Below are 16,889 nucleotides of genomic sequence, written 5' to 3' on the forward strand. Positions count from 1 at the left end.
TCCATAATTTATAACGATCTAAAAATTTGGAGAACGGACAAAGGAGGATAAGAAACCAGGAATCGTCGAGCTCATTAGCACATCGTAATCGCAATGATAGTTGTAGTGGTGTAGACAAAAATTTTAATTTTGAAGAGAGGGGATGTATTACCTATATACCTCAAAAAACTATTTAATTAATATAAATTTATTAATATTTATTAATAAATAAAATTATTTCATTTTTTCTATTATCGGTATAATGTATAAATAGTATGTATATATAAAAGGTCATGAGAGGGATTCATCCCCCATATCACCCCCGTGTCTACACCCATTAATAGTTATAGATGCTGTAGTCCACCTAATATTTTATGTTTAAGCCACAAGTAAATAGTTAAAACAATGTATAACAATAGTTTAAATGTAATAATATTATAATAGTTTTAAAGTGTTTAGACAGAACACGAAAATATATAGGTACTTACCAATGCAACACGATTACATCATATTTCAGATATATATTCAGATGTTGCAGATAAATGTATAGTACGATAAAAATCTAAGACGCAACCTAAAATAGTAGTCTCTCACAATAACATCCTGTGTAGTACCAAATGATCATTCCGTATGATGATATTTAGGTTGGAATTAAAAAACGTGTGGGTAAATTGTAAGATGGGTAAAATGTTGTTGTGTTTATTCTATGTATATACGTCCGATGTTTACTCTATAGGAAACGGGACCGTTTTAAAGTAGTATTGCCGGCAGCACTGTAAAGCCCACGAGGTGGGATCTTTTTTGCACGTGCTTAAACACGACATGCGTTAGTAGTCATCGACCATTGGGGTCGAACGCACGCGAGTTTTTTTGTGTTTATGTATAATTTTTTTTTTAAGTTCGTCGCCACTTTACTGATCAACATGATATTAATTCTAGCAATGCATACATTCGAATAGGTATTATAATAATTTATTGTATAATGTATTATATTATAATAGGTTATTAATCGTTAAAAATGAAATATTGTTAACCTAGAGCAGCAGCGGTTTCAAAACTTTTTTTTCGCTTAGCCCTTTTATGTCTAAATTCAGCAGAGGTGTTGCCTGCTGTACCTAAATATCATAAAAAGACAAAACAAAAAAAAAAAAATGTATACATTTCAAAATGATTCATTTTAAGCCGTAGACCGCAGTGCTTGCGGTACACAGTTTCCAAACCGCTGACCTGCCTGACCTAGAGGCTTTTTGTGCTGTATCCATAGATAATAAAGAAATGGGTGGGCTATGCAATTGTACTCATCTGTGACGGAAGAGAACTTATGTTACCAATATGGTTACAAAATGTAGCACAGGTTAGTGAATATTGATATCATAGGTTTTATCAGCTTATCACCATAAATAATATATAATATAATAATACCTAACCCGGAAACCACTGTCTAACACTACTATGGTAACATCATTGAGTAATACTCAATATATTACTCTATGGGTAACATAAGTTTTTTTCGATCACAGAACGCTCCGCGTATAAGGTATAGGGATGGCCCATACATTTTTTTATTATATATGGCTGTATCATTTAGGTACCTTTTATTTTTAATAATTTGATTTAGAAATATATTTTATTTTAGTTTTATTAAAACTATTTCATAAATTTTCGTTCCCCCCCCCCAAAAAAAAACCGCAATATTATACCCTCTAAACACGTATAATAATATATACCATTTTTCTATATGATTTATACACCTTTACCTTTACTTCAATGGTCACCAATATGGCAATATTAATATCAAATTGAATTGAATCTACTCCCCAACTCAGGTAATCAAATTTATGCATTGATGAGTTGACTCCCTCAGCATTTATTTTATAAGTTCATAAAGTATATTTACAATATAGTTTATGGTATATTATAAAACTGTTCGAGAATCAATTCAACTTAATATTAAAATAATTAATAATTAAATTCATAATTCATACCTAAATATATATTACGGAAAAGATTCGCCGATTTTTATACCACGATTAACCTAGAATCTAAGCCGACTTCCGACGATCTAACAATCGACGAGCCAACGTTGGGTATTATTAGGTATTACGATAAAGATGTTATAATACTATAATTCTTATTCGATATTGCCTACCTTGGGAGCCAATACAATATTTGATGAGATACTTTATCTAATATTGGGAGGCAATATATCTACCACCTAACCGTCTTAACCTAACTATAGACCATTGAATTGTCTCCCAATATTATGTTAAGTAAATAAATAAATAACCCTTTATTTTTATGTACCCCGACGGGTCCATACACGATTACGAAAGCGCCAACATCACTGCTAGCTGCAATCCGATTTTCACCAGATGTACCCATCTAGTATTTATATATGTTACACAAGATAATCGCCCATTTTCCTTAGTATCACCTCTTGTTTATGAAACATTTGGTTTTTTTAATTATTAACATAAATTTAAATGATTAAAATACAGCTCAAAAAGAAAAGAACGTTCTAGAATTTTGTAAAATAATTTAAGTTAAATTTATTGATTTTTGAGAACAATTAATTAAAAAGTTAAAAAAAACTTGAACTCGTATGTGGCAATACGAAATGGACGAGGCAGTGGCCTATATGTCCATTGGGCGATTATACAGTTAATTTTAAGTTAGAAAAATAATTTAAGTTACAGTTATCACGCAGATAACGTGCAAAGTTAAAATTGATTTATTTTCACATTTATCAGTTAATTAAATAGTTAATTTAAAGCATGCAAAATAATTTAAGTTAAATTTATCAAGCTGAGAGCATGTAAAATTATCATTGAGTCGTTATCAAGTTGACAAATTGATTAAAAAATTAATTTAAAAAATGCAAAATAATAATTTTCAATTTGTCAAGATGATAAACATCATACGAAAGTAAAATTGTATTAGGTTTGTATCTACCCATGCAATTAATTAGGTTTTTTAAAAAAAAAAATTAGAAATGTTTCATAAACAATTAGGTAAATCTAAATGTTGTAGTACTGTTATAAAGCAATATCCTCACTCATAATGTCATGTTATGGACTTACAGTTTAAATTAATTAGAAATAAAGAAAAAAATAAATATTTCATCCTTTTGACTCAATATTACTAAGTTATTTAACTAAGTATGTTATTTATGACAATAAATCGGTTTTTATTGACAACCTACAACCTTTATAATTTATTTATTAGGTATTTAAGATTTTTTTGAAATAAAAATGATTAAGTTGTTATTTTTATATTAACCAATTACATTTTAAATTTACAAAAAAGTAAAGTAAATATATAGTAAATAGTAAGACCATAAGTGATAACATGCTTTATTATAAATCAGAGACGTTCAACATTTTTCCTTCGGCGAGTCATCTTGTTTAACAATTATCTTCAAACGGGTCATCAAGTATAAAAGTTATTAGTTAATTAGATTTAGTCTAAATCATAACGTTTTTTGTTGATTTAATCAAATTGAAGATTATTTTATTAACTAGCTTATGTTTTACGTTTTAAAATTTTAAAATTTCTTCATGATGACATAACGAAGATATACTACTTCAACCAATTTTATCTACAATTTTTAACAAATATTCGTCATATTATTATGAGTTCAATAAGGGCCAACTATGTAACTATTATTTAAATCTTTAAATTTAATTTATTCTCAAGTTAAAAATATTTAAGAAAAGTATTTTATTTTTTTTTATTGATCATAAAAATATCTAGTCCAGTAATTGAGCAATTTTTACTGAAATTAAATCGAAAAGTTTTGAAACTTTACAGAAAGATTGGTTGTGGGTTCTTTATTGGAGAATCATAAGTTCCTATACGAGAGAAACAGGTAGACAATCACATACGTAAATACGTATATTTTATATAATATAAGTTATCAAACCGATGATATAAAAATAATAACATTTAGAAGAACACAATAGTGTGGAGTAAGTGATGAAATAATGTACATAGAAAGCAATACATATAGTTTTTTTTTACAATTGTGAATTATTATTACATTACAATTATTATTTTTAAAATTATTAAATTGATAATATTTATTAGGTAAATTATTAAATATTATATAGAATGCATCACTTTTATATTTTTTACAATTATAAATTATTATTATAAAAAAAATTAATCAATACGACTACGTTAAAGCTTTAAAATTTAGAAATAAACCGCATAAAATATAATTTTTTTTTTTATTTATTGTTTTATTATATTAAAATTATTAAATTATCCAGCGCGACAACAGTGGCGCAAAGTTAAGTAAAAAAAAAAAAAAGCGTAGTAGCCACGACCGTATAATAACAGGAGCAAGAGTTTTATCATTGAAAAATCGTCATTTATGTTAATCCATTGTCCAGCTTTACAGGGCAAACGACTGAACATATATTATAAAGACATATAAAGTATTAAACGATCAGAAGTATTGTGCAGATGGGAACAGAGTAATTTGCAAACGGAATGGTTGGATGGATTATAAGTTATAACCATCTAACCAATCCGTTGGCGAATTCCTCTGTTCCCATCTGCAGAATATTTCTGATCGATTGATACCTTATACGACTTTATATGTTCAACCTGACCCTGTAGAGCCTGATAATGGATTAACATAAATTAAAACGATTTTTTCAATGATAAAACTCTTGCTTTTGCTATTGTACGTTTGTGGCTACTACGCTTTTTTTTTTACTTAGCTTCACGCCACTACTGTCACGTTGAAGAATTTAATAATTTTAGTATAATAAAAGCGGGTTAGTGGGTACCGCTCTGTTCTACATTAGGTGCCGAATGGATCACTATTATGTCCATGAAGTTAGCACTTACATTTATTTGAAACAAATTTTATAGTACCAAAATTTCGCAAGTAATTAGCAAGAATTTGCAAGTCTAGTCCCAGAATTTGCAAGTTAATAACAAATAAATTATGAATGGTGGGAATAAAGGAGGGCTAACTTCACGCAGCCCTTACTTGTCATCCGAAACTTTCGAAACCGGTGTCAAAACACTCGTTATAATTAGCAAGAATTTACAAGCCCGCTCGAAATTTGCAAGTCAAAAACCTCACCCCCACGAATTTCCAAAGTTGTAACCCCAGCCCTTACTTTTTGTCTGAAACTTTCGAAACCGGTGTCATTTATACAATATATTATTATTATTATATATAATTAATTTGATATTGAATTGCAAACTCTTGCTAATTACTTGCAAAATTTGGGCATTATGCAAAATTTGTTTTAGATAAGTGTAAGGGCCATCTTCACGGACGTATCACTATTTTATATTATAGAAGTGTTAAATTTGAATCCAATGATAGGTATCATTGTATACGAAAAACGATTCTGAACGAAGATGATTTGTCAGCCTAGGATATAATTTCCAGTGGTTGGTGAAAAAGGTGATTTATGTTTTAATGGCCGGAATACATTAAAATTTAAGTTCTTTTATAATTATTGTAAGCTTAACTTATGGAAAATCTTATATTAAATTTTCAACTCTTAGCTACTAACACAAAGATTTTTATGAATTATACGAACAAAATAATTTGCAAATATTCATGATTTTGACGTATTTTTGTCAATATTCGAACTTTAAATGTTAATAAAAAAAAATCGTGCCTATGTATTCTAATAATTTTTTAATCACTATAAGAATAACTTATGAAGAACTTTGCATTACTTTTTCAAGTATTTTGGCTCCAACGAAAAAATGTTATCCACACTTCAAAACAAAATTCTCAGAAAATTCGAAAAATTCAGTTGTCTATAAATAGCTCAAAAATAATCAAAATATTTTGAAAATTAAATCATGTAAAGAAAATGTCAATCTCAATAACTGATGAAATTTTCCAGAATCTACGACTTATACTTTTTGAATAATAACAAATATTTCAAATCGTTAGAGGTTAAATCGTTATCGTTAAGCTATTTCGCAAAAATTTAAAACTCAAACGCACTTAAATTTTTCCTATGATGATGCTTCGAGTTTTCTCTATAGCTACTTGAAGGAAACTTTATGGAAAACTTAGTGTTGAATCTTTTTTCCTTAGTTTTATCCTTAGATATAAACACTAAAAATTTTATGATTTTTCAATTTCAAAATTATTTACAAATTTTAGCGGTTATGACATATTTTGTAAAAATTTGAACTATAAACGCTTATAAAAAAAAAAATTGTGACTAACGATTTTTGTTTTGAACTAAAATAAGAACAACTAAGGAACTTTGTATCTCATAAAAATCGAAAATTTCAGTGGTCTATAAATAACTCAAAAACTGTTGAAACTGTTGGAAAATGTTTACTTTTGATTTCTATAATGCATCAAGGATATTCACTTTGCAATCGGAAACCACCTCCAAAGTTTGAAGTCTTATTTTGACTAGTTATGCTGTACACAGACACAAAAAAAAAACAACACATACATCGTTGTAGAATCAATATCTTAATCACTCCGTTCAGAATCTAATATGAATAATGCATTCTATATAATATTTAATAGTTTACCTAATGGTTATGGTTATGGTTAACCCAATTATGTTCTTCTAAATGTTATTATTTTCATATCAGAAGTTTGATAATTTATAAGTTATAATACTATATAAAATATACCATATGTTTTTTATATATAAACCTGTCTTCCGCTGTGCAAAAACTTACAAAGATACATTTTTTTACCGGGTAGGAACTAACATAGGTACGTACCTGTCTTCCGCCGTGTAGGAACTGGATCGGCACCGATGCGGTCGGAACCTTTTTCATGCTGTTATAGTATATAGAATCAATTTAATATATAAAGTATAATATTATATACCTTAAATTATATATAAATTATAAATAAGCTGACTGCAAACGGCACGAAAAAAGTGCCGACCGCAAATATCCCGGAACCGTAGGAACTAACATACTTACCTTTATTTTTGTGTAGGAACTTACATTCACCTACTATAACCAAAAAAAAAAGTCCCCATCGCTCTGAGGTTCGGAAGTGTCCGCAATCGAGGATTTTATGTGCAGTTTTTTAGTTTTTTTAAATTATTTAAAAAAAAAATAATTTCATCATAGAAATACTTCTACATAAAAATGTTGCTGATAACATTTACAACAAATATGTATATTTATATATCTTTGTAGCTTAAACAGGTAAACGATGAATTCCACCCGCGCGTTGTGATATTTGATGTGGCGCTCTTTAATAGTCTATATATAATGTACTATATTATATAGACTGAGCGTCTCACTCATGTAAACTAGAAAACGAAGTATTTACGCTTTTTGCATGTAATAAAATAGTAACATTTTATAGTATTCTATTGTATATTATTGATAAATATTATGCATTATGTTTATTGACAAAGCTATAGGTACTAGTATATATTTTATTCAAAGTACCTAAATTTAATAATGTGTAGTTAACTTTTCAAAATGTATAGTTCTAAAGCGTATTATGTATCTGAAATAATGATTAAAATGTTTATTTAGCACACAATTTATCAATATTTTTTTAACGATTTTTTTGTCAAGTAATAAAATATAATCACAATGCGTTTAATTTATTTACAAATATTATAATATATTTTACATATACGCGCGGTATAGGTTATAAAATTAATTTTTAAATTTGAAAAAAGAGCCAATTTTACCAGATTATAAAATGTCATCTTCATCCTGAGTATCATATAAAATATAATTCATCGTAAATGAATGTAAAATGATATTTGATAGGACCAATTAATAAACTAATGTATGTCATTTCACTGCAGTTCTATCGGTGCATAAATTGGGAAGCATATTACTACTATTGCGTCTGAAAATATTAGCTGCAGTAGGTTAACCTGTAGGTTAACCAACTAATTAGTTGTGTTCCGCAAAAAAAGATTCAAAAAGGGTCATAGCCTAGGGTCATAGTCTATTTGCGTCGCGTAATACCTTTTTTTATAACTTAATTGCGTTTCGAAAATATCGATATGATGAAGGTAAGAAACATGTATAGGTACATAATTACAACTTGTTAGTTGTTAGATTCAATAAGATATAGAAATAACGTCGTTAATCTTTTGTGTTTTACTCGTATTAGTCGTATTTTATTTTCACATTATACTTTTGTCTTTTATTCAGTACGATTTATCCTATTAGACCAATAGTTTTGTTTTTATACAATAAGTAAATTTAATAAAACACGAGTTTTTAAGTCATGGAAAAAAATGTGTACCTAGTTCTAAATTAGTTGCGACAAACGGTTTTTATACAGAGTGTTTCTGAAATGAATGAGGACATTAGTATACGCGTACTCACTGTGATGACTCAATGAAGATTTTTTTGAAATTTTTTTTCTATCTTCAAAATCTGGATTTCTTCAAGTTATTTTTAGAACATTATCTTAAATGTACTTGAGGAAATCCAGATTTTGAAAATAGAAAACAATTTTCAGAAAAATCTTCTTTTCGTCTTAAAATCATTCCAGATAAACACATATATCTTAATTAATAGCATTAACACTTCAAAAACAAATTAGGTATGACATAAGTAAATGATAACTTCCTAACCCAACGATAAATAACGATAATATTTGATAAATTTGGACTTTTCACTACTATATCATGAGTTTTACAAGATATGCGGATATAACGGATTATCAGATGCGGCAAAGGTATACACATGACATTTTATTTTTCTATTATTATAATCGACCTATTTTACTGTCCATATACAGTAATAAATAACTATTTTAATTTATAGGGCGTTTTACAATCTTCCAAAGCTCTAAAACGACAAGTTCGGCGTATAAGAAATAATAAACTAGCAGTTCCATGTGTGATCCATCAGATTTATTATCTTTACAGATATCCGATGAATATAAAAATTATTCACTATCAATCGGTATTAATGAAATTTTTTTATTGGCTGATAGTGGGCCTAGCAATGAAAGAATTTTAATATTTGGTCGACCTCTTGGTCTCAAGTTATTAAAAGATTCCAAAATATGGCACATGGATGGAACTTTCGAAGTGGCACCTACTCTATTTAGCCAAGTTTATGTTATTTTAGCTGAATTCTTAGGGGGAGTGCATCCTGCAGTTTATGCATTGCCACCTAACAAAAAGGAACAATTTCGATTTATTTATTTATTATTTAAAGTGTCTGTAGTATTTATATATGTTTAATTGCATTAACTATAAAAAATTATAATTATTTCGACTTATTTATTTATTATTATTTAAAGTGACTGTAGTATTTATATATTTTTAACTGTATTAACTATAACAAATTATAATTCTTTTGATTTATTTATTTATTATTTAAAGTGACTTTGGTATTTATGTATGTTTAGTTGTATTAACTATACAAAATTATAATTATTTCGACTTATTTATTTATTATTATTTAAAGTGACTGTGGTATTTATATATGTTTAACTGTATTAACTATAAAAAATTATTTCGACCTATTTATTTATTTATTTATTATTTAAAGTGACTGTGGTATTTATCTATTTTTAATTGTATAAACTATAAATAATTATAATTACTTTTACTTATTTATTAACTTATAATTTAAAATAACTTAATTCAAAATTATTTATTAGATTATACAATACATTTTTAAATTATATTACAATTTTTATACCACACCGTATGGCGATATTACAACGATACGACAATGTACCTATCGCCAAAATGGTCACGAGCCAAAACGAATATCGTCGAATTGACATATTGCCGAAACGTCCGTGCCGAACTGTCGGCGCCGAAAAGTACCATTCCCACTTAATGACGATCTGTGAGTCTCTCGTAACTCTGTACATAATTATGTGGTACATAATCAGAGATCGTCAAAATTATGTCTGATATATAATGATACATGCAAAAAAGCGTAAATACTTTGTTTTCTAGTTTACATGAGTGAAACGCGCATCCTATATAGTATATATATAGACTATTAAAGCGCGCCACATCAAATATTACAACGCGCGGGTGGATTTCACCGTTTAGCTGTTTAAGCTACAAAAATATATAAATATACAAATTTGTTGTACATTTTATCAGCAATATTTTTATCACTTCCGGACCGGTGTTTCCGAATTGCGGACAAAGTGACAAAAACTATGAGTTGCGGGCGAAATCTAAAAAGGTAACAAACGAATTGCGGACACAAATATAAGATACTAATTGCGGACAAATGTCCAATTATTATTTTTTATACAACAATTGTAGACGTTGGGAAATTAATGTTTGATATTAACGATATATTTATATACCTACTCGTATATAATATAAATGACGATTGACATTATTGGTCATTGGACTAATTATTATTATACTAATAATTTAAAAAGAGCAAAAAAGTAGTCAAAAAGGTGGCATTTATTAGCAAACAAATTTTGTAATATTCAAGTGGTGAAATCAGTAGAATATCATTTATACAGGCTGTTTCAAAAAAAAATATTGTCACAAAATTAAAACTAAATATAATATAATATTATATTATATTATATAATAATTTTAAATAACTTAACAAAATTTTAAAAAGAACGATTGCTCTTTTGCTAGACACATATTTTTAACCTCACCTACCAATTTCTTGGTAGCTTGTCCTAAGTCCTGAAAAGTGGAAAAGTGGAAATATTTGTGTCCGCAATTCACGTAGTTTTTTATTCAAAAAAAATCTCTGTACACAATTAGTATTATGACAACGAAACTCCTGTCCACAATTGTTTATATTATAATATTGACCTGAATAATTCGTCCGCAACTAGTATGTGTCCTTCCGGACCTTGGAGCGATAGCGATTTTTTTTTTTATTAATCAAAAACCCTCAAGTTTCAAAACTTATCGATTGAATTCCTAAAAACACCTTTTCTAAAGCTTAAATTACTGGACTATACAAGCCATTTGTTATTAATTTAATAAAAATAAATAATAGACATATATTTGTTTTGTGTTTAGTTTTGAAAATATTAAATTATGTTATGTATTTATAAATGTTTATTTTTGTATATTTTTTTTATTTGAAAGAAAAATTAAATGTTTTTAACTACTTTATAATAATTTACAAGAGGTTTCGTTCAATTCTTTGTTTTGAAAATAATTATCAAGAATTCTAAATATTAATTAATAAAATATCATACAACTATAATGTATAGGTGATACACGTAAATTCTGTCCAGTGTAGGGAATTATTTGAGAAAAATTATTGGATCGAAGTATTTAAAAAATATTTTGGTCAATGAATTCGCTTCATTCACGGATGCATAGAAATATTTTTATTTAAGGTTATGTTGATTGATAAACAAAAATATATATCAATACAATAATATTTTAGACTTTACGTGTTTCTACAGAAATTTTACGAAGTATCCACTCAATTAGATTAATTGTATTTTTTGAAATTAATATGATATTTGTCGGATGCTCATCGAATTAATTTTATTTATTTCTCTTATAAAAAAAAATATATATATATAAAATTATAGATAAATCGAGGGTCGAAAAAAAAGCGGAAATTAAATTTATTGTTGTTTAGTTATCAGACGATAACTGATTATACGTTAATATGAATTGAACGAAATTTCTCGAATGTAAACTATTAATATCTACCTACAATGTATAACTACTCAAAAAAATGTTAAATATACATATATATGTATATTATATAATATATTATATATCATTTAGCGAATTTGACATACCAGTTGTAGCACGACGTAGACGTGTCTGTGGTGGACCAAGCCTTTTGACCAGAAGACCTGAAGTTCGCAGCGGACGATCGACGGAGTTGGTCTTGAAATTCGCGAAATTTAAACTTTTTTAAACCGCAGTATTCGAGAAATGTAAACTTTATGACTGGTACAGTGGGTCCTATTCGAGAGATGTAAACTTGATAGCTAAAATAATACGAAACTACGCAAGGGTCGGGGAAAGAGAGCCGGCAGCAAAGGCGTACCACCACCGATGAGTAATAAACCGCGATTGTAAGCCCGAACGACCAGCTGTGCGGCTGTCGGTGGTTTTGGTCTCGGGTTGCCGCTAGCGCTGCGGGGGCTAATGACCAATGGAAATGTGTGCCGGAGTCGGTGGGGAGCGGGTACCCCTTCGGGGAGGACGTTCGTAAGTTCTCGTAAGTTCGCTCGGGCAAGTGCGTGACGTTCGTAAATAAACGGACGCACACACGCACAGACGCTAACACGCACATACGTACGCCTACGTACTCATGTATTTATACATATATATATATATCGTTGGGGGCATGGCAATCGTCCTGCGTCCTCTGTAGGCGTGTCGGGGGGCGCTGGTTGCGCAGTAGGATGACGTGCGCGTAAGGGTTGCCCGGCCGAGCACATTTCAGTGGGCGATTACCTATATATCGCAAACAGGTGTCACGAGGCTGTAACCGTGGCAATAAAAAAAAAAAAAAAATACGAAAAAAAGCGATCGGTGGCAATACACGTAATAATATAATGTGATATACCTAATATTAATTCCGATGTGATAATATTATCACGACTGCAGAAGTCTGCAGTAGTGAAGAACGCGAAATGATTTCGAGAGCAAAATTTATAGGTAATTATACAAATATAAATTATTGGAGATTAAAGGAAAACGAATTCAACGCATTATAATTTTATTATCGCATTATTTTACGTAGACGCCACCGATTGTAGACGATATTGATAATATCGAGGCCACCGGTCACTCGTGTTGAAATTAAATTTGTAGTTAATTCCTAAATCCTCCGTTGTAGGTACCTTAACCCAGTTACCACGATCGTACTCTAAAATATTATACAATATTACTATACATCATTATAATGATAATAATATAGATAATATAATATTATATTCATTATCCGTATAACAAAAATAATATACATACTACAGAAAACGAACTACAGTTTTTATGTATTATTAACATAAAGCCGTAAACACATAAGTATTTATTTCATTATTAATTATATACCAAATACCAAAAAAATAAACTGCTTCCAAATTGTATATATAGTTCGATATTATAATTATTATTGTTGTTAATAAATAGGGCTTGGATTTTAAAGCACATGCTTAGCATTTATTCATGATATCACATCTTTGTAGTGCTTGAAGATTTAATATTTTTTGTTACTTAGCGATTTTTACATGTAGTTAATGAAAGGTTTTTATTGTAGGTAATAATAAAAAATTGAATTAATAAGAAACGTAAAAACCCAAAATGCGTATTAAAATGTTTATATTGAATTATTATCGGTTTTCGTTATCAGCTTGTTTATTATACATATTATAAATGTATTAAACGTATAAATTATCGATCTACATAATATAGCCTGCAGTACCTAAACGGTCAGTATAATACTTCTAACATCGATATCGACCGTTTCAAAATTTAAGAGTTAGTGTTGTAGGTAATTTGAAAAAAACTTCCGTTTATCATTACCCGGGTAATGACGGTAAAGGTGTTTTTTTGTCATTACACTTATCGATCGGGATTTCACTTGCAAAACACTCTCCCGTGTAAATATTAGATAATTTATGTAATTAATATTTATATACTTTTATACTTACCGATTTTTACGGGGTGATTATGATTACTTGTGTACACAATATACTCGTATAATTCGTGTACGATAATCGGAAAATAAAATTTAACAGGCGTTAAATTTAATCGCGTTTAACAGGGCGATTTCTGTTTTGCTGTATGTTCTCGTAATAACATAGTGTTATAAATATAATACACGTGTAATGTGTATATTATTTTTGCATGGTGTAAGCGTTTTGGCCACTGCAATAGCACGTTTGTACGCGTTACGATCACAGACCTCGTTGCCGACTTTATTATACTACAAAAACGACAATAATAACATTGAAAACACACGAGCTCGTTTGACCTCGGTGTCAAACATTGGGGTGATGTTATGAGGGGGATAAAACAAGTGGATATTTATTTTACTGTCAATTGATTACTGAAAAAAAAAAAAACACTGAAATAATACGACGATTAATATTGTTCGTGGAGCATCGCTCAAAAGTATTATAGTGACCGTAAGTTTTTCTGATCTTGTTTAAGATTTTCAGTTTAATATGTGTGCTACCGATTCAAAATATTATACAGTAGGTATATCAGGGGTGACCAACATGCGTACATGTTCGCGAGCCACATGTACGAATAAAATTATGCCAAGATAATATAAGTAAATGTTTGTATTATAAATAAGACGCGGGACACATCTGACTATGCATCGCAAATTGGCCACCCCTAGCTGTTATACATAATCGTAATAATTATTATTATTTTAAAACACCGTGCAAATTAATTCAAATGTAGGTTTAAGTTTTAAATTTTAGAAAGAATAACTTATGAAGAATACAGTGTTAAATCATTATGCTTTTTTCACAGAATTAATATTTTTTATAAATATTTATTTAAAACAAAATCGATTTTTTAGAATTTTTTCATTTATTTCTCCTGATTATTTTAAAGAGTTCTGGGAATATTTACTTTCGATTTCCCTTAAAGTAGATACCAATATTCTGGCAGAATTTAACATTAAAGTTGAAGCATTTTTATCGCTCCAAAAAGTTACATAATAATTGTTATATCCAAGTCAAATAAACAAAACTAGACATTTCTGCATGGGATATTCTACACGTTAGGAATACAAGACGTATATTTTTTATGTGTACCTGGTATTTAGTTGTTTTGAAAATAATTATAAAATATATTGTCCTTCGTCGAATCGAATTATTTTTTCTTCATTATTATGATGTTTACGGACTGCACATTGTCAATTGCGTCAAATGATTATTAATTATTTTCAGCACGTTTAAAAATCGTGCGTCGCAATGGAACCATTATGTTTACTATAAAAATAATCATCAGTGTGTTATTGAAGTGCCCGTGTCACGGTTTGTTTGAGGAAACTTCACAAAATGTACGGGATGTTATTAGAAAGCGTACAACACTTCATTCAGGTATATTATATGAGTTATATATTATTTGTTTGTAATTTCTTTTACTAGATTTTTGCCTTTTGGCGAGATTTGTGTTTTTTACAAGCCGTTCAGATAGCCACTATCTATGAGAAATGTACTCATATAATTTGGGTGAGTTTTTAGATGTTTAGTGATTGATAATTATTTATTCTATATTGACTCTTTATAATATAAAATAATTTTTTTTAAATATTACGATTATACTGAGTCGTTTCATAATAAATAATAAAAAAATGTTTTTTAAGTAATTTCATGTAAAGTAATTTCAGTGAGTAATTTTCGGTGAAAATTTAAGTCTTTTCAATATTGTATGTACATTTTCGAGCTTGCAGGTAGGCAATAAAACAATTTCGTTAAAAACCGTTTTTGTACTTATAGTAATTTTAGTATTTTACAAATCGTTTTATTGTTTCCCCGATTACTTTTAAAGGTAGGTACTGTAACATTTTTACTTTTGTCGCCAGAATACCAACTATATATTCACTTTGATATATGTCGTCACTCTCAAAATAACAATTTATATATTTTTCTATTATAATATAATGTAAGACAAAATTATTTTAAAATTATTGAACATCACACAAAAAATTGAAGTTATATGCGATTCTCTAACTAAATTTTGGGCATGTATTTATTACTTTGTGGTACCTAATAGGTACAGGAATGATTTTTATCTAGTTTTTATATTTTCAACTAAATATAGCCATTATTAGTAAGTAGAAGATTTTTCAGAATATTTTAAGGATAGCCACTACTAAGGTCGTTTGATTATTAATAATTTTACTGCATTATACTTCTTCACATTCAACTGTGTTTTACATCAAAATGCAGGCCAGACAGTGTTTTAATTGCATGGTTCAATTACTAAAGAATAATATTGTGGTAAAACGTAAATCCATTTTTTACCGCGGTGGCCTAGATTTTTTTTTAACGTTTTTTGACGAGTGTAATGAGTTTTTCTGTATTTACCTACTCCGGCTACTCTGTTAAACGTAAACGTTGAATTACATACTATAATATATTTACCGAAAAACGACATTTGTATAATATAAATATTAAACTGTGCTAGACCCTACAAATACAATATTTCATACCACTGTTTTAACAAATTAATTTAAAATCACGGTAAAACCAGTAGTGCACTAATCTAACCTAAAATCTATTTAGATTTAGTAAAGCGATGATTAACATTGGTATACCGTATAGTCTCATTTGCCCGACATTTCTGAGTTCACAAGATTTTCACGTAACCCTCCCCCCATATATGCCTGTGTCTACAATCTACACTGATTTTAAATAGTAAATTGCCATATCTCGATGCAGTTATGTATTCCGTACCCGATCTCGTCACGCGTGACCAAAATGTCAACTCGATTGTTATTTCCATTTCGAATGGTGTGGAAATTATAGTCGACTTGACGAGTTGATGTTTCGATTGTTCAGAGAGTCCCTTGCCCAATAAGTGTATAATAAACTACGAAAACGATCTACCTATATTATAATGTGGTTAGTTGAGTTTATCTTGTATATGCGTGTTTATGTACGTATTATATAATGGTAGTTGATAGGCACGTGTTAAACATAATTATCCAATAGATAATATTATTAATAGCGGAGTATTTTATTTTTTTTTTGTATCAAGTTAAATTCATTAAATTCTCGTTACACGGATTATATTAATTTAATATAATGTTTAATTGCATAAAATACACTATACCCGGGGTCTCGGGCGTTTTAATCGACCGCCCATTCATAAACTTATTACTATATTCGAACAAAAGACAAATTGTATTATGTGTTTAAGTATATACTATTTAAATGTATTTTATATTTTGCGATTTGCATTCATTGAATGAAGTACATGTTACGATGTTACATATTATTCGCTCTTAAGTCATAA

General features: G+C 28.8%; 1 protein-coding gene and 1 long non-coding RNA gene across 5 annotated transcripts in view; one reads left to right on the plus strand and one right to left on the minus strand.

Annotated features, from left to right (window-relative positions):
* Positions 1-816: 816 nt before the first annotated feature.
* The window catches only part of LOC114129667 (soluble guanylate cyclase 89Db-like), a 38,885-nt gene continuing 22,812 nt past the window's right edge, over positions 817-16,889 (plus strand). For 2 of the 4 annotated variants that reach the window (XR_007603850.1, XM_050199960.1), the window contains exon 1: positions 14,853-14,968. Coding sequence is in view for 1 of the 4 variants with exons in the window: in XM_050199960.1 (XP_050055917.1) it covers positions 14,927-14,968 (42 nt within the window). In the remaining 3 variants the exon portion in view is untranslated. Of the gene's footprint in view, positions 939-14,852; positions 15,101-16,889 lie in introns of those variants that run through there. The other 2 variants (XM_050199963.1, XM_050199961.1) reach the window with 2 other exon arrangements.
* LOC126549737 (uncharacterized) lies at positions 2,645-12,248 on the minus strand. The gene is made up of 2 exons (XR_007603851.1): positions 11,696-12,248; positions 2,645-3,577 (listed from the first exon to the last, which is right to left on the minus strand). It is a non-coding gene; the product is annotated as an uncharacterized LOC126549737 (long non-coding RNA).

Source organism: Aphis gossypii, chromosome 2, assembly GCF_020184175.1.
Source record: "Aphis gossypii isolate Hap1 chromosome 2, ASM2018417v2, whole genome shotgun sequence".
NCBI classification, from domain to species: Eukaryota; Metazoa; Arthropoda; class Insecta; order Hemiptera; family Aphididae; genus Aphis; species Aphis gossypii.